Below are 25,654 nucleotides of genomic sequence, written 5' to 3' on the forward strand. Positions count from 1 at the left end.
ATTACATGCCTTTAGTAAGTCATTTGCCTTTCATTACCACTAAAACATTAACGTAATATTAATATGTTGAAACCCTAAGCCAGAATATATATTTGGAGAAAGAGCATTTGTAGAGGCAAAGTTAAATGAAATCATAAGGGTGGGGCATTATTTCATGAGGACCTATTTCCTTCTAAGAAGAATAGACACCAGGGGTATGTTCACAGGGAAGAAAGGGCCCTATGAGAGCACAAGAAGATGGTCATCCACAAGCCAAGGAGAGAGGCCTCAGGAGAAACCAAACCTGTTGACACCTTCAACTTCTAACATCCAGAATGTAAGAAAATTTCTGTTGATTAAACTACTTCAGTCCATAATATTTTGTTATAGCAGTCCTAGTAGACTAACACAATTGTCATTTAATGTGTTTTCCTCACCAAATAAAGTGGACATCCAAAAAGATACAGTTAGGGGACATACTTGATACAATTATAAAAAGGCTACAAGCACACCTACCTAGTTGGCTCAGTCAGTGGAGCATGTGACTTTTGACCTTATGGTTGTGGGTTCCAGCCCTACCTTGGGTGTAGAGATTACTTAAAAATAAAATTGGGATCCCTGGGTGGCTCAGCGGTTTAGCACCTGCCTTTGGCCCAGGGCATGATCCTGGAATCCCAGGATCGAGTCCCACATCGGGCTTCCTGCATGGGGCCTGCTTTTCCCTCTGCCCGTGTCCCTGCCTCTCTCTCTCTCTCTCTCTCTCTCTCTCTCTCTGTGTGTGTCTCTCATGAATAAATAAAATCTTTTTTAAAATAAAATATATTTTTTTAATCCCTAGCCGACTCCAGGATGAGAGTGAGCCCCAGTCAGGACTGGATCTCAGGACCCTGAGATCATTACCTAAGCCAACACAATAGCAGGGGATGTCAACCAACTGCCCTACCCAGGTGCCCCTAAAAAGAAAATCTTTTTTTTTTAAAGGCTACACAGTATAAATTAGCTTTTTACAAAATTTAGAGGATTTATTATAGAGCTTCTAATTTTGCTTCCACTTGTCAAAATCACTGAAGACGTAGGTAGTGGACTTTTTTGTGGGAACCAGAAATAAATCCTGTTTGCCCACCAGCGTGAGGGCAGCAGCCTAACATGCCTTTTCTTCCTCTTCTGTTATGGGCCTGGGTTAAGTCTTTTTTTTTTCCTTCCTAACAAACACAATACAAAACTGAGTAATGCTTCAGGCTATATACATTTGAAGAACAATACTAGAACGTTTCCAGCCACGGGTGAACTCTTAAAGTCTGAACGTCTGAACGATTCTACGGAATGAGATGTAGGTAGAGGATTTCGGAGCATCTTAAATATTTTTATCCTCTGGGATCAGGCTGAACTCTATAGAGTCGAAAAACGTCTCCAAGCCTTGTTTAACAACCAGCAAAATCCCTCCTTGCTTTGACGCAGGAGTACCACTAGCATTCTCAGGCTGCCTCCTGGAACATCTGGTAGAACGCCCTTTGCAAGTACTACAACTCCCAGAAGACTCTGCGATGGGAGGCCGCAGTCATGAGCCAATGAGGGACCAATATGAGGGATTTCCGAGCGTGCGCACCAATTCGGGGCGGGACTTCTGGCTTATCGTCATCCTGGTCTGCTTCTCGTTGATTCTTTCACTCGGTCAGAGGTTCTGGAGCTCCGGGTTTGGATTGTGGTAACGGGACCAGAGAAAGGGCGGGAGGAGGCGCTGTCCCCGCCTCACATCTTTGGGTCCACAGCTCGGCGACGCCGCCCGGGCTGCTCCGCACGTGGGCTCGGACAGGGATCTCCAGCCCCGGTGTCCGCCGTACCTCCTCCCCCCCCCACCGGCCCCGAGTCCAATGGCGGCAGCCGCGCCCAGGGCTCCAGCGCAGGTAAACTCTCGTCCCCGGGGCCCTCCCCACCTGGACCCTCAAGGCCCGAGCGCGGGACGCCTACTCGCGTCCCTGCGGCCCAGGCCCGGGTGCCCTGGACAGGCAGGCGCCGGTGGGCGGGGTCCTCGTGTGTGAGCACCGGCGCGTTGGCGTGCGGGAGCCGCCTGCGGTGGAGGGGCTGGCTGAGGCAGAGGTTGGGAGGGGGTGCTAAGGCGGGAGGACTCTGCAGTCGAACAGGGAGCGTGAGGCGGGGTCACCCCGGGCCTGGCGGCCCGAGGTGTGGTACTTTTTTCCGAGGACCCTGGAGAGTTGTGAAGAGAAGAGGGACACAGTTTGGGTGAGGCTGTAAACAGCTTTCCAAAAGCTGCTAAAGAGAGAGAACGGATTGGAATGGGCGTGATGAAGACAAGCAGGCCCTGGGAGTGGAGTCTTGTCCAAGGTCGCAGATCTGGTAGGAGGAAAACCGAGGCACAGAGGTTAGTCCATTAGCAGGTCAGCTGGTTGCCTTCCTCCTCCTACAGTTTCTGGAGGCTGAAAAGGCACTTATGGCACCTACACAAGGAGGGAGAGGGTTTCCCAGTCCTTCGCTTGCTCTGAGACCACCCGCATGATGTATTAGATTGTGGTAGCCTGAAACTTTCAAGTATTTTCCTAGCAATTGGGTCTGGGACCTTCGAGATATCCCGAGTTCAGGGTCCTGAATGCAGGCCAAGGGTTAATGGAGGTGTTCCCGGTTTGTCAGCCGATGTAAACAGGTGTAAAATGTTATCCCAGGAACAGATACCTGTTTGTAAATACTTGGTGTGCCTGAGTTAGAAATAGTATAGCAGGTCTTCATTCTTTCTTTTAAGAACAAAGAGAAGGAGATCAAGAATCAGGCCTGTAATGTGGGTGCCTGAGAATCTGAGCATCTGTTAGGGAAGTCATAAACTTAGGAGGAAAGAGTTGGTGATACCCAGGTTTAACAGGCTCCATGTGGCTGCACAGTGGAGAACGGATTATGGGGTTAAAGAAGGAGACAGGGATCCCAGGAGGAGACAATTGCTATAATCCAGGCGAGTACTGATGGATAGAAGTGGTGGTTGTGGAGGTGGAAGGAGTTGGACTTCTGTCCATTTTTTAAGAAGGGCCAAGTAGACTTTTGGATGTTGTAGATGAGGGAGAGAGAGGAGTCAGGGAGGATCTCTGGGCTTTTTGGTCCTAGCAGCTGAAGGTATGGAATGTCCATCAACTGGGATGGGAAGTTGGTGGTAGGTTATTTTCATTGGGAATATCTTAAAGTTTTTGGCTCTGTTCAGAGTCTGAGACATTTCAAAGAACTGAGTAAAAGCATCAAATGGGCCATTGAACATACAGGTCGGGAATCGGGGGAGAGGTCCAGGTTGGAGATGTCCAAGAATAATGGTTATAGTGTGGAGGAGGGTGGAGATTTGGATTACATATAGGAGGGATTATGCAGGTTCTGGTGTCATGGTGGCAATGCTATTAGTGAGTTAGAAAGAAGAGGGTGCATGTCAAGAGAGAAATTTGATAGTGGGAACAGTGTGGGAGAGGATGATCTGGCAGGCGGCCAAGACTTCCCTGGGATGAGTGGACGAGAGATGGCTATGGAGGCAGAGTAGAAATTGAATCAAGATGATGCTGCGTCCAGACCTGCTGTTTATTCACTACTGTTCAGGTTCACCAGAGTTTTGTGGTGAACTTTTATGGCGTCTGTGGTGTTCTAGTATTGCTGGTGGATAAGGTGTGGGGAAATTTGTTCATTTGTGAGGGTCTCTGTGCCTAGCATGGAGACCAATGGGGTTTTGATATGCTTTTAATGAAGGTTACATGAAGGAAGGAGGGTAATTGCTGCTGAGGGGACAGCAAGAGCAGCACAGAGGTCACAGGTATCTAAAATTTACTTGTGGTTCTGTGTGACTGATATAGAAATAGAAACAAAGATCACAGGTAGATGGGCAGGCCTTCAAAGCAGCCCTTAGGCCTTTCTTTGTCAGTGGGATCTATCGAAGGATAGGGGCTATATTAGATCATGTTTGAAGTTTTCAGGCACCCTGGATGCAGTGTGCCCAGTGCATGGGTGAGTCCAGGGTCATGCCTGTGGTGTGGGGTATGGAGAAGGCAGAGCAGTGAGAGTGCATTTGAGGGATCCAAAGATGTGAGATAGGTTTGGCCTACTGAATGATGTGTACATTGACAGTAAGTATGAGCTGAAGACCCTAGAGCCCTAGTATTGGGGACCTCAGGGTGAAGCATGAGCCCACATGGCTGTATCTTGCATGTATAATCTGTGAGATGTAGGGAAATTGGTTTGTAGAAGGGACGGAGCCCTCCAGGCCAGGCCCAGAGCTTACATGGCATTTCTCTGCCTCCTTGCCTATTGTTGCTGAGGGCTATGTACAGTGGTGAATTAGATCATGAAGAGAGAAGAGGCATCAGTGGTGATAGGGCCTGGTACCTCCTCTGGGGTAGGGAGTTCCAGAGGATACATGTGGAATAGATGTATGGGAGATGGATTATGCGTTCTCAGAGAGAGAATGTTCATGGTTTTGTCCCATTCTTGACAGGGTGGCATGACCTTTGAGGATGTTGCTGTGTATTTCTCCCAGGAGGAGTGGGATCTCCTTGATGAGGCTCAGAGACTCCTGTACCACGATGTAATGCTGGAGAACTTTGTACTTATATCCTCACTAGGTAAGACCCTCCCTTTCTCCAGTGATGTAAACGAAGTTTCACATTTCCCCAGACCCTTCTTTTCTCAGGGGTGCTCTGTTCTTTTCAGTATGTAGACCATAGATACTGCTTCCTTCAGCAGTTTCTTGGATAGATGCTGTCCTTTGTAGGGTTGTGTTTTTTGCTCTCCCCTCTTCTCTCCCCAACACTGTCTGTACTGAACCCTCACAGGAAGAATTTGAGTTCAGTAGTCTTGGAGTGAGACTAGTGGATGGCATCTTGTTTATCCCCTCCCTGGCCAGGTTATTTCTCTAGGTCTTTTGTGTCCCTGGTTTTGTTTCCTTTTTTTTTATCTGACATTTCATTGTGTTTCCCTGTGCTGGGAATTATCATGGTCATTACCTATCTGGGCCATGGACTGTCTTTTAAGACTATTCTGTACTGTTCTATTTATGGTGTTCAGATTTCTTTTTTTTTTTTTTCCAGCTCTATAAAGGTATAATTGACAAATAATATTGTATATATTTAAAGTATACAGTGTTATGACCTGATATCATATACATTATAAAATAAGTATTACAATGAACTTAAACATATCCATCACTTTACATAATTTACCTTTTGTGTATGTGTAAGAACACTTGCTATTCTCTTAGCAAATTTAAGTATACAACATAGCATTATTATTAACTATAATCATCATGCTGTACATTAGATTCACAGAGCTTAATCATCTTGTAACTGACCAGTATCTCCAGCCCCTGGCATTCCACTCTTTGCTTCTAGGTGTTGAACTTTTTTTTTTAATTCCACATATAAGTAATAACATATAGTATTTGTGTTTTCCTGACTTATTTCACTTTGCATTATGTTCTCCAAGTTTATCCATGTTATCATAAATGCATGATTTCCTTTTTTATGGCTGAACCATACTCCATTGTGTATATATACCAGGCTTTGTCTGTTCATCCATAGAAAGATACTTAGATTGTTTCCATACCTTGGCTATTGTGAATAATGCTGCAATTAACACAGGAGTGCAAATATCTGATTTCAGTTCCTTTGGACATGTACAGAGAAGTGGGATTGTTGAACCATATGATCTACTTTTAATTTTTTTTAAGATTTTTTACATTATTTTTAAGTAATCTCTATACCCAGTGTGGGGCTCAAACTCAAAATCCAGAGATCAAAAGTCACATGGTCTTCCAGCTAAGCCAGCCAGGCACCCCTATTTTTATTTCTTAAAGATCTTCCGTTCTTTACCAATGCCTGTACCAATTTATCTTACCGACTTTATATAAGGATTTCCTTTTTTTCACATTCCTCACCAACACTTGTTATATCTTGCTTTTTAGTATATGTGCTGCCGAAGCGAGCACTATATCTTGCTTTTTGATAATAGCCATCCTAATAGGCGTGAGGCATATTGTTATTTAGATTTGCATTTTTCTTATATTAGTGGTGTTGAGCATCTTTTCATGTACCTGTTGGCCATTTGTGTATCTTTGAATAAAGGTTTTTTGAGGTCCTTTGCCCATTTTTTTTTAGTTTTTTATTTTATTTAAGACTTTATTCATTCATTCATGAAAGACACAGAGAGAGAGAGGTAGAGGGAGAAGCAGGCTCCATGCAGGAAGCCCGATGTGGGACTTGGTCCCGGAACCCCAGGATCACACCCTGAGCTGAAGGCAGACGCTCAACCGCTGAGCCACGCAGGAGTCCCAACACTAGGATTTATTAAGCTGTGTCTTAGTAGAGGCTCTGGGTCTTGCCCATGGTGCTCTTAATGTATAAAGCCCAAATGTTCTGCCAATTCTTCTTGAGCGTTGACTTCAGAAAAGTGGCAGCTAAGTGGATGTTGTACACAAGCTCATATCTTCATATGGCCATTACCACTGCCAGACAAGGACCTTCTTCATCTAGAATTTTTTTTTTTTTTTTTTTCATCTAGAATTTGATTGTGGATTTAACTTCATCCACATTGGCCACCGTGTTCCCATTGTGAGTTAGCAAGGAAGGGAACTTGTTAGCCTTATTTAGGCCTCAGCCCAGGATTTGTGGGATCTGCTTGATCAGAGATTCTGAAGGCAAAAATGCATCATATTTCTAGGCCAGCTTCTTGGCTAATCTTTTATTCTTTTTTTAAAATTTTTTATTTATTTATGATAGGCACACAGTGAGAGAGAGAGAGGCAGAGACACAGGCAGAGGGAGAAGCAGGCTCCATGCACCGGGAGCCTCACGTGGGATTCGATCGCGGATCTCCAGGATCGCGCCCTGGGCCAAAGGCAGGCGCTAAACCGCTGCGCCACCCAGGGATCCCTAATCTTTTATTCTTGTTAAGCTTCTTCAGTGCCTCAGTGTCTGTGTGGGGAATATCGACAGCCTTGGCTTCATCACAGTGCTCTGGTCCCCCAAAATACATATGGAAATGTTGGTGGTGGAGTGAATGTAAGCCTAGAATGTCCACATTTACCAATAGGTAGTCTAGCTTCTCAAGTTAGCTGGGCTTGGCCAAGTTTTCCCTACACCTTCCCTCTTATTTTAAGAGCCAAAGTGGGGATCTCCTTTTTTCTTTTTCCATGTAGATACCCAGTTTTTCCATCACCATTTATTTATTTTATTATTGTTTTTTAAGATTTTATTTCTTCATGAGAAACAAAGAGGCAGAGACGTAGGCAGAGGGAGAAGCAGGCTTCCCGTGGGGAGCCTGATGCGGGATTCGATCCCAGGACCCTGGGACCACAACCAGAGATGAAGGCAGATGCCCAACCACTGGGCCATCCAGGTGTCCTGAGTATTTTACTCTTTTTGATACTACTTTAAGTGGGATTGTTTTCTCAATTTGTTTTCGGAGAGCTTTATTTTAGTGTATATAAATGCAGCTTAGTTTTGTATATTGATTTTTTTTTTTTTTTTTATCCTGCAACTATACTGAATTCATTTATTCTAACAGTGTTTTGGTAGATTCTTTAGTTTTCTATATGTAAGATTATGTCACTGGAAAAAGACAGTTTTACTTCTTCCATTCTGATTTGGATACCTTTATCTCTTTTTCTTCTTCTTTTTTTTTTTTTTTTCTTTTTCTTCTTTTTTTAAAAAAAATATTTGAGAGGGGGAGCAAGAGTACAAGTGAGGATGAGCAGGGGTAAAGGGGGGTAGAGGGTGAAGCAGATTTTCCACTGAGCAGGGAGCTGGACATGAGGCTTAGTCCTAGGACCCTGGAATCATGACACGAGCGGAAGGTAGATACTTAACTAAGCCCACCCAGGTGCCTTTCTTTTTCTTAATTACTCAGGGCTAGGACTTTCAGTATTATGTTGAATAAAAGTAAAGAGAGTGGGCACCTTGTCTTGTTCTGATGCTGGGGGTGGGGAGGTTTGGGAGGGATATCTTAGCTTTTGATAATAGAATATGATGCTAGCTGTGGGCGTGTCAGGTATGTTGAGGTTCTTTGCTTATTTGGTGGCTCAGTCTGTTAAGCATTTGTCTCTGGCTCGGGTCGTGATTCCAGGATCCTGGGATCTAGTCCCATATTGAGCTCCCTGCTCCACGGGGAGCCTGCTTCTTCCTCTGTCTCTGCCTCTCTCTCTCTCTCTCTCTCTCTCTCTTTCCTATTTCAAATGATCTCTTTATTTGGCATCCCATCTCTCTGTCTCTCATGAATAAATAAAATATTAAATATGTATCTGATTTGTTGATGATTTTCATTATAAAAGGATATTGAATTTTGCCAGGTGCTTTTTCTACATTTGTTGATATGGTTATATGATTTTTACCCTTTAAACCATTATTTACTTAAGGTGGTGTATCTTGTTTTGATTTGCACATGTCGATCTCTCCTTGGATCTCAGGGATAAGTCCTGATTATTGTAGTATATATTGTGTAATGTGCTTTTGGATTTGGTTTGCAAGAGTTTTGCATTTATGTTCATCAGAGATATTAGCCTGATTTTCTTCTTTTGTGTTGTCTTAAAATGGCTTTGATATCAGGCCTTATAAAATGAGTTTAGAAGTGTTCCCTCTTCAGTTTTCTTGTTGTTGTTGTTGTTGTTGTTGTTGTTGTTGCTTTTTGAGACCTTTAAGAAGGATGGTGGGGAACCTGGGCGGGTCAGTTGGTTGAGCATATGACTGTTGATTGCAACTCCGGTCATGATCTCAGGGTCATGAGATTGAGTTTGGCGTCAGGCTCCATGCTCAGTGGAGAGTCTGCCTGATATTCTCTGTTGCCCTCTCCCTCTGTCCCTCTTCCTGCTCATGCTTTCTTTCTCTCTCTAAAATAAATAGATATTTAGGATCCCTGGGTGGCTCAGTGGTTTAGCACCTGCCTTCAGCTTAGGGCGTGATCCTGGAGTCCCGGGATCGAGTCCTACATCATGCTCCCTGCATGTGTCTCTGCCCCTCTCTCTCACTCTCGCTGTGTGTGTCTCTTATGAATAAATAAATAAAATCTTTAAAAAAATAAAATAAATAGATCTTTTTTTTTTAAAGGATGAAAAAAAATAAAAAATTAAAAAATAAAAAGGATGGTGTTAATTCTTTAAATACGTAGTAGAATTCTCCATGGTTCTGTTTGTTTGGTCCTGGGCTTTTCTTTGTTAGGAGATTTCTCCTACCAGTTACGAGTCTATTCACGTTTTCTATTTCTTCATTATTTAGTATTGGCATGTTGTATGTTTCTTTCTTTTGAGAGGGAGGTGGAGGTTTGGCAGGTTGTATGTTTCTGTGAATTTATCCATTTCTTTTAGGTTATCCAATTTGTTGGCATGTAATTCTTCATTGTGGTCTCTTGATTGTATTCCTGCAGTATCAATTGTGATGTTTCCTCTTTTCCTCTTTCATTTCTGATTTTGAGTCTTTTCGCTTTTATTCTTAGTCTAACTAAAGGTTGTCAATTTGTTTATATTCTCCAAAACCCAACTCTTAGTTTCATGGGTCTTTTCTATTGTTTTTTGTTGTTGTTGTTGTTGTTTGTTTGTTTTTAAGATTTATTCATGAGAGAGAGAGAGAGAGAGAGAGAGACATAGGTTGAGGGAGTCAGACTCCTCACAGGTAGCCTGATGCAGGACTTGATCCCAGGACCCCAGGATCATGACCTGTACCAAAGGGAGATGCTCAACCACTGAGCCACCTAGGTGCTTCTTCTATTGTTTGTCTAGTGTCTATTTCATTTATTTCTGCTCTGGTGTTTGTTATTTTCTTCTTTTTGCTTTGACCTTAGTTTGTTTTTTTTTTTTTTCTCATACATTGAGATATTAAGTTGTTTTGAGATTTTTCTTTTTTCTTAATGTAGACGTTTATTACTGTAAGCTTCCCTCTTATAACTGATTTTCTTGCTTCTTATAAATTTTCATGTGTTGTGTTTCTATTTTTCTATTTTCATTTGTCTTCATATATTTTTTAATTTCTTCTTTGACCTGTTGTTCAGAATGTTGTTTAAATTCCACATGTTTGTGATATTTTCCAGCCTTCCTTTTGTTAATGACTTCTAGTTTCATATCTTGTAGTTGGAAAAGAAACTTGATATAATTTTAGTCTTCTTAAATGTTAAAAATTGTTTCATGGCCTAACAGGTAAGAGTCTAGAGAATCTTCTAGGTGTAATTGAAAAGAATGTATATTCTGCTACAGCTGAAAGGCATCTGTTTTATGTCTATTAGATGCCTTTGGTATTAAGTGCAGTTCAAATCCAACATTTCCTTACTGATTTTTTGTCTGAATCATCTGTCTATTGTTGCTACTGGGTTGTTGAAGTCCTCTACTGTTACTGCATTGCTGTCTATTTCTGAATTCCGATCTGTTAGTATTTGCTTAATAGGTGCTTGGATTTTTGGTACATATACTTATTATATCCTCTTGATGAATTTACTTCTTTATCATTCTGAAATGACCTTTTTTGTCTCTTGTGATAGTTTTTGACTTTTTTTATTTTAAATATTTCTTATTATTTTTAAGATTTTATTTATTTATTCATGAGAGGCAGAGACAGAGGGAGAAGCAGACTCCATGCAGGGAGCCCGATGTGGGACTCAATTCTGGGACCACGGGATCATGCCCTGAGCTGAAGGCAGATGCTCAACCACTGAGCCACCCAGGCGTCCCAGTTTTTTACTTTAAAGTATACTTTTTTTTTTTTTTTAAGTCTACTTTGACATAAGAATAGTTACTGTGGGGATCCCTGGGTGGCGCAGCGGTTTAGCACCTGCCTTTAGCCTAGGGCACGATCCTGGAGACCCGGGATCAAATCCCACGTCGGGCTCCCGGTGCATGGAGCCTGCTTCTCCCTCTGCCTATGTCTCTGCCTCTCTCTCTCTCTCTCTCTGTGATTATCATAAATAAATAAATAAAAATTATTATTATTATTTTTTTAAATAAAAATTATTTAAAAAAACAAATAAAAAGAATAGTTACTGTGTTTGTTTTTGGTTTCCTTTTTTTAATTTTTTTGGTTTTCATTTATATATTCATAATTGGGTTGCCCTCTTCCAGTAAAGTCAATGTGTTCTTCACAAGTGTTTCTTTGTATTTAGGTTGCTGCTGTGGAGTAGAGGATGCAGAGGCAATCTTTGAACAAAGCATTTCTGTAGGTGTGTCACAGCCTTGGACTCAGAAGGAACCTCGGTCTCCCCAGAAGACCCACCCCTGTGAGATGTGTAGTTCAGTCTTGAGAAATATTTTCCACTTGGTTGGGCACCAGGGAAAACAAAAGAGTCAGAAAATTTTCAAATATGGGACATGTGTGAAACAAATTTATTCCAGTGCAGACCTTCAGCAGCATGAGAAGCAGCAGGTGGGAGAAAAACCCTTTGTAAGCAGTGTGGACAGGGCATCATTTGTGAAGAGCAGCAATTTCCATGATTCAGGAAAGTCCTTCACCTGTGAGGTAGTTGAAGAGGACCTCTTGGCCCCCTCAGAACATCTCGAACACCAGTCCACTCATACTGGGGAGAATAAAATCACTGAGTCTGGGGTGTCTTCTCAAAGCTTAAAACATCATAACACCTGGGAAGAATGCAGGAAACCCTTTGGTCCCAAACACACACTTGGTCAGGACGAGGGTGTCCACACTGGAAGACAGTGTTTTGTGTGCCCTGAATGTGGAAAAACATTCAGGTACAAGTCCTCACTTATAATTCATCAGAGGGTCCACAATGGTGATAGGCTTCATGTGTGTAGTGACTGTGGAAAATCCTTTAGGGGAAGCTCAACCCTTAGTCAACATCGAAGAATTCATACTGGGCCAAGGCAGTACAAATGCAGCAAATGTGGGAAATCCTTTAGCCAAAAATTTGTCCTCATTTATCCTCAGAGAAATCACACTGAAGAAAATTGTTACGTGTGCCGTATATGTGCTCAGTCTTTTAGCCAGAACTCCATCCTTATTCGACAACGTACAATTCACACTGGAGAAGTGAGTTATGAGTGTACTGAATGTGAGAAATCTTTTAGACGAAAATCTGATCTTATTGAACATTGGAGAGTACATACAGGAGAAAGGCCTTATGAGTGTAGTGAATGTGGAAAATCTTTTACTTCTAGCTCTGCACTCCGTTATCATCAGAGAATTCACACTGGAGAAAAACCTTATAAGTGTAGTGAATGTGGAAAGTCTTTTACGTCTAGTTCTGGCCTCCGTTATCATCAAAGAATTCATACAGGAGAGAGACCATATGAGTGTAATGATTGTGGGAAATCTTTTACCCAAATAAATCACCTCATCATACACCGAAGAGTTCATACTGGAGAAAGGCCTTATGAATGTAGTGAATGTGGAAAATCTTTTAGCCACAAATCTTACCTCTCTCAACACCAGAGAGTTCACACCGGAGAAAGGCCCTATGAATGTAGTGAATGTGGAAAATCTTTTACCTCTGGCTCTGCCCTCTGTTATCATCAGAGAGTTCACACTGGAGAAAAACCTTATGAGTGTAGTGAATGTGGGAAATCTTTTACCAATGGACCAATACTTATTCGACACCGTAGAGTTCACACAGGAGAAAGACCTTATGAGTGCAGTGAATGTGGGAAATCCTTTACCCAAAGAAATCACCTCAATATACACCAGAGAGTTCACACAGGAGAAAGGCCTTATGAGTGCAATGAATGTGGAAAATCATTTACATCTGGCTCTGCCCTCCGTTATCATCAGAAGGTTCACATTGGAGAAAGGCCTTACGAGTGCAGAGAATGTGAGAAGTCTTTTACTTCTACCTCTGCCCTCCGTTGTCATCAGAGAGTTCACACAGGAGAAAGGCCTTTTGACTGCAGTGAATGTGGGAAATCTTTTAGGGATAGTTCCCAGTTGAATCAACACCAGAGAGTTCACACTGGAGAAAAGCCTTATGAGTGTAGTGATTGTGGGAGATCATTTAGTCAAAATTCATACCTCTCTAAACACCGGAGAGTTCACACTGGAGAAAGGCCTTATGAGTGCAGTGAATGTGGGAAATCTTTTACTTCTGTCTCTGCCCTTGGTTATCATCAGAGAGTTCACACTGGAGAAAGGCCTTACGAGTGTAGTGAATGTGGGAAATCTTTTACCAATAGCTCTATACTGATTCGACATCGCAGAGTTCACACAGGAGAAAGGCCTCATGAGTGCAGTGAATGTGGAAAATCCTTTACCCAAAGAATTCATCTCATTATTCACCGGAGAGTTCACACAGGAGAAAGGCCTTTTGAATGCAATGAGTGTGGGAAATCTTTTACCTCTCGTTCCACCCTACATTATCATCAAAGAGTTCACACAGGAGAGAGGCCTTATGACTGCAGTGAATGTGGGAAATCTTTTAGTCGAAAATCTAATCTTTCTCAGCATCGGAGAGTTCACACTGGAGAAAGGCCTTAGATGCATAGGAATGGAGTTTCCTTCTTCAGAGTAATGATACCAGAGGAAACTCTGTGAGGCACCATTTGTCTGAATTCAATCTACTACATCCAAATGCCAATAGTAAGGAGATTTCCCTTAAGTTTCAGTTATGTGGGAAGCATTGTGGCTATGTTGCATTTTCTAAACTGCCTAGGGCTCTTTCCAGATTTACATTACTGCCAGTCTTTGGCCAAAGCAATGTACTTCTACCATTTGGCATGTCTCCACAACATGCATCAGTCATCACCCCATTGTGCTCAGGGAAGATGACCTCTGCTTTCATTTGTTGAAGGAAATTAGGAGTAACCTGAGTCCTTAGGGGGACCCACATTTCCTTTTTTCTGACCAACTGGCATGGACCTGACCCATACTGTCCTAGAGAACCACCATATTGTCCTAGGACCACCGTTTGCAGGGACATGGTCTCCAGAGATATGTGTGATTAATTTTCCAGCTTCCAAGTCACTAACTCAAAAACTGCTAGCCCCTATTGGTTTGGTTTGTACAGTAACAAGTCCTTATTGTTTAAGTCCTCTTTAATTTTGGGTGTTCTCTTTACCATGTATGTGGTTTATTAAACATTTTGAGGTCTACAAGAATGCAGGAGTAAACAACTTTCATTGGGGAGGAGGGTCTCAAACTTTCGTATCTCAAGGTGTCAATATGGTGGCAGAAATTAGCTTACCAGTTTTTGCTAAATTTGTATTCCCTGTGGCTTCCTAGGGAAAACTGCAGGGTTTTCTGGTCCTGATTTGAGACCGGATGCAATGAGTTTTGGGAGTCTCCGAGGTCACCCCCAGGAGATCAGGTGTGAGAACCTCAGTTCCTTCTAGGAGCAGCATGAAAGTTTTTCCCTTGTTCACAGAGGATATCATAGAGGACGCCAGCACTGTTGAGGGGAACTTCTTCCCCAGGTCCTGCAAAGAGCCATTTGCCCTGATGTCCGCATTTCTGTAGGTGATGGTCACTGGTTGTAAGGCCATAAGGGTCAGGGGGAAACCAGAACTACTGCAGAAACACTGGCTTAATAGTGGAGGGGACTACAGCCAATTATATGGAATGTGCCTCTTCTAAAAGTGCACACAGAAATACTTCTGCAGTGAGGACTGCAGAGCTGGTGTGTGCACAAATCTGTGGACCTCCAGGTATATCTATTTTGTGTAGCTTATGTCATCATTGGAAAGAATTGAAAGGTATTTTGGATTCCTGTAGCCTAGTGATGTTCACCTCAAGACCATTGCTGCACAGGGAGGAAAACAGATCGAGAAAGCAGGGATCTGTAGTCCAGGGATGCGGCTTTCGTGACCCAGTCAGCAGTCTTTTTGGCTGTAGTGGAAAGTCTTTAATTGCTATATTTTCTTTCACTGAGCAAAACTGGCCTCCACAAGGCAAAAATGTGCGGTGAATGTAGGGTTGCAAAACCTATTTTCCAAAAAGAGTTGGACAGATTTTTAATCTTGAATCATTTTTTAAAGCTTTATTAAAGTATAATTTACATGTAATAAATTGTACATATTGGAAATGTAGTCTTCAGTAAGTTTTGACCTACTGATGACCCTGAAACATCATAGTCATGATAGTGAGCATATGTGTCATTGCATATTTACCTCATGTTCTTAGTAATTTCTCTACCTGTCTCCCCAGTCCTCTGAGTCACCATTGACTTACTTTCCATTGTAATAGAAAACTCTTATTTTCTATGATTTATATAATAGGAGTCTGAACTATTTCCTTCCTGTTTTTATGTTGCATAAATAATTGTAGAATCATCAGTGATATATAAGTAGCTTGTTTTGTGTTTGGTGGTTTGTGGTTTTTGTTTTGTTTTTTTGCTGAGAAATATTCTTGTTTTTGAGTATAACACTATTAGTTTACCCATTAATTTGTTAATGGACATTTGGGTATTTCTAATTTTTGCCTATGGAAAATAAAGATACAAACATTTGTGTGTAATTATTTATATGGACATGTGTTTCACTTAATCTTTTGTCAATAACTCAGTGGAAAGTCTGAGTCATAGAGTAGATCAGTGTTTAACTTAAATTAGTAAATTGTGATCTAAACGATTATACCTTTTTGCATTCTCACCAGCAGTGTATGAGAGTTGCATTTCCTGCATATCCTAGTGAATGGTTTAGTTTGATCAGTTGTTCTTAATTTTGACCCTTTTTATAAATGTGTAGTGCTGTCTTAGTGTTTGAACTGCATTTCTGTAAGGAGTCACCGTGACTATTTCAGATGTGCATTTGCTATCTATATTTTTGCTAAAATGTCTGTTCATATTTTCTGCCTATTCTATGAATTGTGAGTATTCTTTTACAAAAGAATGTGAAACAAAGATATGTTGGAATTTCACTCATTTTGTGACTTTTTTAACTTTTTGGAGTCCTTTTTAATACTGGAAGTGTATGTTCTCATTGTTTTCAGTTTTTTTATGCTATGTATAACGTAATGGACATATATATACTTTTAATTTTAATCTGCATTATTGACATTTTTGCTTTTAAAGTCCAGACATTTAAAAATACAATAAACCGTTGCTTTGTAGTGTTCACCCATTTTCCTGGTCTATTATGGAGGTTAGTGGGTTGGTTAGCAGGACTCTGGGGGCACCAGATAGACTCAAGATGGAGAAAGTGTTTTCGGAGTCCCAAACCCCAACAGAGACAGAAATAAAATGCTGATCAGGATCTTCAAGCCCTGGGTCCAGGCACCCTGGGCTTGAATACCAGATCCCCAGGACACACGGGCAAACTACCCACCCTCTGTGGGCCTCAGGTTCCGCCTGTGTAAAACGCATGTAAGGGGTAGTGTTTGGAGGTCAAGAGCTGAGGTACCCCTTCGCTGTGCAATGGCTGCACCTGTGGCCTCTCTAGGCCTGAGCAGCTTCAGTCTCTGCAGTGACGTGCCTAGGCCAAGCAATCTATTTCCCCAGTGCCCCAAAGGCCTTCTACCCCTGAGTATTTGAGAAAGAAATGGTGCTTCTTCAAACCTGCTGACCCACCCGTTGGGGAGGCCAGGGCTTCTCCACCAGGGAATCGGGGCAACTTGCTATTGTTCCCTAAGTCTTAGCTCCCTGACTGATGCCGAGGTGATGATGGTGCTTACACTGGCCCCCGTGAAGGTTACAAGGACTTGCACTCAGCACTTACTGGTGTCAGGACTCGAGGGTATGTGTTGTGAGCATCTTCTCTCATTCTCACAGCAACCTGAGAAGGTGGGAATAGGAATGATTATTTATTGTATTTCTAGGGAAGTCCAGGGTCAGAAAGATGAAGTTGGCTCCCCAAGGCCATACAAGAGACAGGCAATAGATTCCAGTAACCAGACTCAAACCTGAATGATTGGCTCCAGACCTGGGTGTTTAATCCTGTTAGCACAGCTCATGAAGCCCTCAGCCCAGGGAAGACGAAGGGCAAGGACCAAGGAGGCACTGCTGCTGTTGTTCTCTGTGGAATTACCATCATGAGCATATTCCCCACTTGCCCTCTGCCCACACAGTCCTTATGGGGAAGCCATGTTCATCTGCAGTGGCCTCCCCTGGGGGAGGGCTGTTCTCTTGGCCACAGCATTATGTACAGTGGCTGTGCCATGCTCCTCCTTGAGCCCAGCAGAGAGCCCAAACCTCAAGATGCCTTCGTGATTCAGGGTTCCATCTCTGCGTCGTTTATCAGCAATGGAGTGACAGCTCTGACCCCCACCCACCAACCCAAAGATCAGTATGATGTCTTAGGTTTAGTTTTTCAGGTGTTTATGACTTTAGCTCTGGTGAGCTGTACACAGCCCAAAGGATCTGGTAAGTGGAAGTGATGCTGGAGACCTTTGGGTTTCTGGTCTCGCTTAGGTAAGGGCTCACTTCTCCCAACGGGCATCTCTCTCCCTTGCTCCATCTCTGCTTTTTCCATAGGAGGCAGCACCGAGCTCTGGAAAGAACCAGAGGGGTAGCCAAATGAGTGAGGTCCCAATGCAGTCTCTATCTTTCTATAGCTGTGTGACCTTGACACACACTTGGTCCAGTAAAGAACTGGGCAGCAGCTTCTGAGGTTCCACCATCAGTAACTTGCTGTGCCTCAGAGCCTACAACACTGACATATAGAAGATGGAGGTCAAGGCTGTAATAGCAAAACATCAGGCCACAATGGCAGCAAGACAATACCCGGGGTAAAGTTGGAGATTATAAAATCAACAAATATTGGCTGTCACTTGCCTTAGATAAGGTTTGGGAAATCAGAAGTGCACAAGGGATACTGCAAGGGGTAGTGGAACCAAGTATAGAATCAAGCAGCAGATGACTCATGCCCTCTCTGGGCCATGCTGCTTGCTTGCTGTGTGACTGCAAGTAACTTACTTAGCCCCTCTAAACTTTGCTTCCTCATCTGCCCGGTGGAGATTATGCCTCTGCCCCCATCTACCTCACATGGCCATTATGAGAAAGTGAAGATGATGGTTGCAAAAGTTCCAAACCAGTATTAGTTATCCTTTTTTGCTACAACTTTGGTTTTAAGATCTGGTACTTGACCTGAAGGAGTTCACAGTCTCTTGTAAAAGACAAAGCATTTGCAGCAAGGAGAAAGCACAGAAGTCAAATCACTATGTTGTACACCTGATATTAAGGTAACATTGTATGTCAACTATACTCAGATTTTAAAAATTGAAAAGAAGGAAAGGAAGGACAGAATAGAGAGGAAAGAAGCAAGGGAGGGTGAGAGGGAAGCAGGGAGGGAGGAAGGAAGACAGACAGACACAGCACAGTTTCAGTGCCAGAGAAATGACATTGATAGTGTGTCCAACAGTTGCAGTCTGGGCCAGCGGGGTGATCCGGGTGGCTTAATGCATAACCTAACTGTAGTTTCAATCCCTGGAGGGATGTTACTTTTAACCAAACAGGAATTTCCTGGCCAGCACTAGGAATTAATCCCCTGATAGGTCCCTGTATTTCCCCTTAGAAGGGCAAGCTTTCCTAAAACAATGCATTCCTTGCTAATAAATTTCCATTTTCTGCACCATCTCTGCCTTTAAAAACTTGCCATTTTGTATATCTCCGGAGCTGCCCTCTACTTCCTAGATGGAATGCTGCCTCATTCATAAATCTTTAATAAAGCCAATTAGATCTTCAAATTTACTTGGTCAAAATTTTTAAACAGTTTTAACCCTATCAATATCTATTTTATTTTTAAGATTTTATGTATTTATTCATGAGAGACACAGAGGCAGAGAGAGAAGCAGGCTCCCTGCGGGCCCTGGGATCACAACCTGAGCCAAAGGCAGATCTCAAACACTGAGTCACCCAGGTGCCCCAATACCACTTTAAAATAATAATCCTGGGGGATCCCTGGGTGGTGCAGTGGTTTGGCGCCTGCCTTTGGCCCAGGGCACGATCCTGGAGACCCGGGATTGAATCCCACGTCGGGCTCCCGGTGCATGGAGCCTGCTTTTCTCTCTGCCTGTGTCTCTGCCTCTCTCTCTCTCTCTGTGTGACTATCATAAATAAATAAAGAAAAAAATATTTTAAAATAATAATCCTGGGCAGCCCCGGTGGCTCAGGGCAGCCTGGGTGGCTCAGCGGTTTAGCGCCGCCTTCTGCCCAGGGTGTGATCCTGGAGACCCGGGATGAGTCCCACATCGGGCTCCCTGCATGGAGCCTGCTTCTCCCTCTGCCTTTGTCTCTGCCTCTCTCTCTGTCTCTATGTGTGTCTCTCATGAATAAATAAGTAAAGTCTTTAAAAAATTAAAAAAATAATAATCCTTTTTTGTTCCATTCCTATCAATATTTGTTTTGTTCAAAAAAAAATATTTGTTTTGTTCACTTTATTCCTTAATAACTGTTTAAAAATTTCTGCCCTGCTAAAACGTCTACTGATTCTGTCTTCTGCTTTTTCCTACTTTTGTTAATTAATGTAATGTTTTTGTTATCGATAAGACCCACGAGGAAAAGCTGAAACAGCATTTTGATAAGGCTTCCTGACTTGTGCTTTGGTTTTAACAACAGTAGGTCTGTATGGGGTGTCCATATGAAAGGAGTCCCTTAAGCACAGCATTTACCATGACCTAGGCAACAGGCATAATTCAGTGTGTGAGTATCCCAAAGTCAGGCCCACATGGCTTGCATACCAAGTGTATCAGCTGCTTCACCTGGGTCGCTCCACTTGGCATTCATAGGAGGAAACAGACCCCTTCTCAGGACTAACACACCTTTCAGTGACTTATTCTGGTCCATCAGTTGGCTTTGCCCTAAGGAATACCTTCTGTGTCTCTATCACATACAGCCATCTGTGATTATTTCACAGTGAGCCATGGGTCCTGTATCAACAAAACATGCTCTTCCATTCTGCAGCATTCAAATCAGAGACATAGCCCCCAACTTATTCTCATCAGCCATTTAGGTACAGGTTCTCATGATACTGATCTATAAAATGAAGGAATTGGGGAAGCCCTGGTGGCGCAGTGGTTTAGCGCAGTCTGCAGCCCAGGGCGTGATCCTGGAGAACCTGGATCGAGTCCCACATCAGGCTCTCTGTATGATGCCTGCTTCTCCCTCTGCCTCTCTCTCTCTCTCTCTCTCTCTCTGTCTCTATGAATAAATAAATAAAATCTTTAAAAAAATAAAATGAAGGAACTTCTTTATATTATGCCCCCTTGGTTTCAAGTTTCTTGGTTTTGCCCCTCCACCATGATGATGAACATGGTGACCAGAGATCTTAGAATTACTTTGTTATCCCTGCACAATTTTTCCCTTGGGAGGCCGATTTGAGGCCAGGGAGCAGAGCTTAGACTCACTGAAATATGAGCTTGGTCTAGCATCGAAGTCTGACCCAGTATTCTCCTTTATTTTTAGTTTAACTCTATTTTGCCTGTTTCTTATTAGTTTGCACTTCCTTATGCATGCAATGAACCAATTCCTCAGGATTTGGATCCGTCTCTGAATTCCTTTGCTAAGTCTTACCGTTAGTAACTGATTACAGCACAGCTGCTGCTCCATATCACGTTGACCACTGTGACCATGTGTCCATTCAGGAATCAAAGGTTATTTATCCCTGACCCTTTCATCCTTTCTCTTCCCAAACCACATGTTTCCATGAGCAAGCACTGTGCTAGCAAATCCCATTTCATGACACCAACTACATTCTGCACCAACAGTTCCAATGAAAGGAACAAGAAGTCTCCAACACCAACTGGGTGTCCTAAAATTCAGCTCAATTATGACACTACCTGGAGATAACCCAGATCCCACAAGTTAAAGGCTCAGGTCCAAGGGACTGCCTCCCGCTTCAAATGCCAATTACAGGTGTAGTTTGTTACTTTTACTTCTGAGTGATCAGCTGTAAACCTGAGGTTCCTATGATGCCCCTATTCAAGTTGGATTAATTTTCTGGAGTGGCTCACAGAACTCAGGAAAACACATGTACCAGTTTATTAAAAGATGTGATACAAGACAAAGAGGAATAGCCAGATGAAGAGATACAGGGGATAAAGTCTGGGAGGGTTCCAAGTGCAAGAGCTTCCGTACCCATGGATATGGGATACTTCATTCTCCCAGGACATGGATATGCTGACTGACCTGGGAGCTCTCCCAACTCCATACTATTGGGATTTTTATGGAGGCTTCATCACATAGGCATGATCGATTATGAACTCCATTTCCAGCCCCTCTCTCCTCTCTGGAGAATGGGAACTCAGGCTGAAAACTCCAAGCTTTTGATTATGGCTTAGTTTTTCTGGTGGCTAGACCCCATCCAGGAGCCCACCAAGAGTCACTTATTAGAACAAAAGACTATCCTGATGCAAAGCTCCTAAAACCGTTATTACCAGGTAATTATAACGGTTTTAGGAGCTTTGCATCAGGAACCAGGGGCAGAGACTCTGTGTGTGTGTGTGTGTGTGTGTGTGTGTGTATTATTTTAGGTGTGAAGGTAGTATTGGATAAAGTCACCAAGAAGACATGACCACTAGGGATGCATGGGGGCTCAGCTGTTGAGCCTTTGCCTTTGGCTCAGGGTGTGATCCCGGAGTCCCAGGATCAAGTCCTACATCGGGCTCCCTGCATGGATCCTGCTTCTCCCTCTGACTGTGTCTCTGCCTCTCTCGCTTTCTGTGTCTGTCATGAATAAATAAAATCTTAAAAAAAAAAAAAAAGACCTGACCACTGATTGATGCAAGAGCTAGATCGGGGCAATCAGAGGCTTCTTACCCTCTCCCCTGTCCTTGGAATGTCCATTCTGCTTGCCTTCCCTGTACTAGAAGCTGCCCAAGGACACAGCCTTGAGATAATAAGGTGGTGTTGCTACCATCTGGATGGTATATCCAACTGAACCCAGTTAAAGCTTCTATGTAATTTTTTTTGCTTCTATATAAATTTTAAGATTCTGGCAGGCAGGTACAGAGATCTACTCATCTTGCAGTCACCCAAGTTAAGCTTCATATGTAAGTTCCCCTGCTTAAACCTGCCACCTACCAATGTGGAGTAGTTTGCCTCTGTCTTCCATGTATGGGGGCCAGTTTCAGATTCTACCCAGGAAGTTCCCAAAATAATGAATGAAAAGGTAGAAGCAATAAGTGTACTGGATGGAAGAATGAAAATGTAACTGCCTCAATGTGTCCAATATTATAAAGATATTTTAAAAAGAAACTCAGAGACCAAAAAACAAAACAAAACAAACAAACAAACAAAAAAAACCTCAGAGACAGAATAGCAATAATGGGGAGCTTACTTGTCAAGAGATTTGGTTAAACAGGGACCAGGTAGCTCAGTGGTTGAGCATCTGCCTTCAGCTCAAGGCTGGTCCCAGAGTCCCAGGATCAAGTCTCACATCGGGCTCTGCTTGGGGAGCCTGCTTCTCCCTCTGCCTCTCTCTCTGTGTCTCAAATAAATAAATAAATAAATAAATAAATAAATAAATAATTTTAAAAAGGTTTGGTTAAACAACTTGCCTTTGCCAACTACTTAGGGCTTCTCTCTAAGGAGTTCCTTAAGACAATGGCAATTTTGGAAGGAAATATTTTCTGAGTGATGTTGGACATAAACTTGTCCTTTATTTTCACAGAGGGCCAGAAGGATCTGTCTCAGCACTACCTGCTCTTAAGTGGCTTCTGGGCCAGTAAGCTTTGCCCCAGTATTATGAGGTGGGTGGAGCTAAGAATGATGTCCCCAAAGTGCATTAAATTTTACTCTTCCCTCTGTTGGGTCCTGTAACTGCTACTAAATTCATGTATTGCTATGAATGGACTAGACCAATACAAAGGAAAAATAACTACCAAAAAAAAAAATTCATGGATATTGTCTTTCAGGCATTCCAGAGAGATGTACTGTTCCAGGGTACACATTCATGTTGTTCTTCATTAACATGTGTTCCAACTTCATGGTTAACCAAGTGGCTTCAGGATCTTTGACCTGCACTGGCATAGGCAGCAAGGCCATCAAATTCACAGCAACAGCTTTTCCCCCAGCCTTTCCCCTGGGGCTGGAGTCCTCAGCACAGCTCTCATCGTGGTGGGTGTTTGTCTCCTTTTACTCTGTCTTCTATTTTATATTTTTACATAACCCTGATTATAAAGACACACCAGGTGTGATGAACAGCTCTGCCCTGGTGTCTTCAGGCCCCTTGACATTCATCCCTTCATGCTTTGGCAATGACACCCAGGTCTCTTGTTTTGCAAGCTGGGCAAAAAAACAAATGTTCTAAATGCAGTTTCTGGGCTACAAGTCCCCTCTAGAACACCCTATCATTTGTTTAGTCAACTTTATATATTTGTAGGCTCTCATTTTACATGATTTAATCTTCCAGGACATTTTGATTCAAAATTGAGTAATAATGTGGGCAGCCCGAGTGACTCAGCGGTTTAGCTCTGTGTTCAACCCAGGGCCTGATCCTAGAGTCCTGGGATCGAGTCCTACATCAGGCTCCCTGCATGGAGCCTGCTTCTCCCTCTGTGTCTCTGCCTCCCTCTCTCTCTCTCTCTCTCTCTCATGAAGATTATTAATAACTTTAAATTTTTAAAAATTAATTTACTAGAGAGAGAGAGCTTGAAGAGTGGCAGGGAAGGACAGGGAGAGGGAGAGAGCATTTATTATGCAGGCTCCAGACTCAGTGTGGAGCCTGATGACGGGCTCAATCTCACAACCCTGAGATTATGACCTGAGCCAAAGTCAAGAGTCAGATGCTTAACCAACTGAGCCATCCAGGCACCCCTTGATGATTATTTTTAAATAATTTTCTAAAATTGGGTGCCCGGGTGGCTTGGTGGTTGAGTGTCTGCCTTTGGCCCGGGTTTTGATCCTGGGGTCCTGGGATAGAGCCCCACATCAAGTTCCCCACAGGGAGCCTGTTTCTCCCTCGGCCTGTCTCTGCCTGTGTGTCTCTCATGAATAAATAAATAAAATCTTTAAAAAAAATAATTTTCTAAAATTGAATAATGTTAATCACTAAAGAGATTCAGGAAATTTTATGATAATGTAGGGAATCATTATACTAAATAAAACTGGAACAAACGAATTACTGGAAACTGAATTTATTCAGAAATAAGAAAGAAATGGAAATTCAGACACACAAAAGTAGCAAGATATAGGCAAGTCCATTGGGGGTTTTGAGCAGGCTGTATTTACCGGCATACTGTACAAAGACAGAGTCCAGCCAGAGTTCAAGCAGTAAGTTAATTGTCTTCAGGATGGAAAACATTCTTGGAGGATGTTCATTGGTCAGGTGATAAGTCTTCTGTAAATTGAACACTTACAGGAAACGAGTCTCAGTCGTTTTTTTCCTGGGTAGCTCAGCGGTTTAGTGCCGCCTTTGGCCCAGGGCGTGATCCTGGAGACCTGGGATCGCGTCCCACGTAGGGCTCCCTGCATGGAGCCTGCTTCTCCCTCTGCCTGTGTCTCTACATCTGTCTCTCTGTTTCTCATGAATAAATAAATAAAATCTTTAAAAAAGATAAACAATATTTGTTTTAAAAAAGATTTTATTTTTTTGACTGAGAGAGATCACGGAGGGAGAGGAAGAGAGGAAATCAGACTTGCCGCTGAACAGGAAGCCTGATATGAGACTAGATCCCAGGACCCAAGATCATGACCTGAGCTGAAGGCAGATGCTCAACCAACTGAGCCACTCAGGTGCCCCTAGTCTCAGTTCTTAAGTTCCATTCTCAGAGTGTGTACGTGAGATTCTCCATTTCATATCTTCCAGTTCCATTTGAAATTGAAATCCTTTCACAGAATGTTCATGATTTTGGAGCTTAGGGTGGAAAACCACTTCTGATTTGAAATTTATGCAGACACTTATACATAGACTTGTTTCAATTTACAGACCATAGTGGGGAAAAGTGTTTTAACACTTAACTTTCTTCAGTATCCCTTTATATTTCCCCAGAGGTATTTCTGACACTATCTTTAAACAGTATAAACATTATTACTAATTTTCTGAAATTTCCATTTCAAAACTGTTCTTCTAAAATAATCTTAATTCTCTATGCAGAACTGTACCGGCAGTCACTGATACGTGATGCCTCTAATCACTTACAGGCAAGGACATGAGAACATGGGGTTCAGTTGCCCCTTTGTCTGTAGGTTCAGACATTCTGCAACTGTGAAAGTTGTAGCCACTGACCCAAACTAAAATAGCATTAAGGCTGATCTCCATTTGAGATAGATGTCAGTGTGCTCAATAGAATTGAGTGTATCTTGGAGTACTGAGTAAGACATATTATATAAAAAAATGGGCAAGACACAATCACTGACCCACAATCAAGTGACACATTTTCTTTGGGAACCAGAGGCAGAGATCCTGCTTGTTCACCTGTATGAGGGCGGCCTAACAACTTTCTTTATTCTGAGTCATAGCCCTGCATAAAGTTTTTTCCCTTGCCCTTAGTCAATCATATTAGAACTCACAAAACTGACAAACTCATCAGGCTACACGCATTTCAAGAGGATTAAGAAAATGCCTTCAGCTATGCGTGGACTATTTTGTCTGAGTGACTCTACGGAATATGATCATTTAGATCAGTGGATCTCGGAGTACCTCAAAAACAATATTACCCTCTGGAGCATGCTGACCTTTACAGAGTATGAAATTAACGCCTTTTCACTGCAGTTCACAAGGAGCAAATCCTCTTCTCTGCATCCCGCCCAACCTTTAGGTTCCATCATCCCTTGAGGAGTCGCATGGCCAATGCTCTGATTGGTCAGAATAGAGAAACGCTCTTGCAGGGGCCACTAGAAAGCCGCCAACTACATTA

General features: G+C 42.6%; 1 protein-coding gene across 1 annotated transcript; it reads left to right on the top strand.

Moving 5' to 3' along the window:
- The first annotated feature begins 1,580 nt into the window (after positions 1-1,580).
- On the top strand, positions 1,581-15,980 carry LOC144322462 (uncharacterized). Its single transcript, XM_077912562.1, has 3 exons — positions 1,581-1,883; positions 4,451-4,577; positions 11,088-15,980. The coding sequence occupies exons 1-3, from the start codon at positions 1,851-1,853 to the stop codon at positions 13,403-13,405; spliced, it is 2,478 nt and encodes an 825-aa protein (XP_077768688.1). The 5' UTR covers positions 1,581-1,850; the 3' UTR covers positions 13,406-15,980.
- Positions 15,981-25,654: the final 9,674 nt, after the last annotated feature.

Source organism: Canis aureus, chromosome 1, assembly GCF_053574225.1.
Source record: "Canis aureus isolate CA01 chromosome 1, VMU_Caureus_v.1.0, whole genome shotgun sequence".
Taxonomy (NCBI): Eukaryota; Metazoa; Chordata; class Mammalia; order Carnivora; family Canidae; genus Canis; species Canis aureus.

What these genes read in the sequence shown, in the direction of transcription:
- LOC144322462 (XM_077912562.1), top strand. Translation starts at nt 1,851, where the DNA reads ATGGCGGCAGCCGCGCCCAGGGCTCCAGCGCAG. An exon ending in CGCCCAGGGCTCCAGCGCAG is followed by an intron (nt 1,884 to 4,450) that starts GTAAACTCTCGT and finishes CATTCTTGACAG; the next exon opens with GGTGGCATGACCTTTGAGGA. An exon ending in TGTACTTATATCCTCACTAG is followed by an intron (nt 4,578 to 11,087) that starts GTAAGACCCTCC and finishes CTTTGTATTTAG; the next exon opens with GTTGCTGCTGTGGAGTAGAG.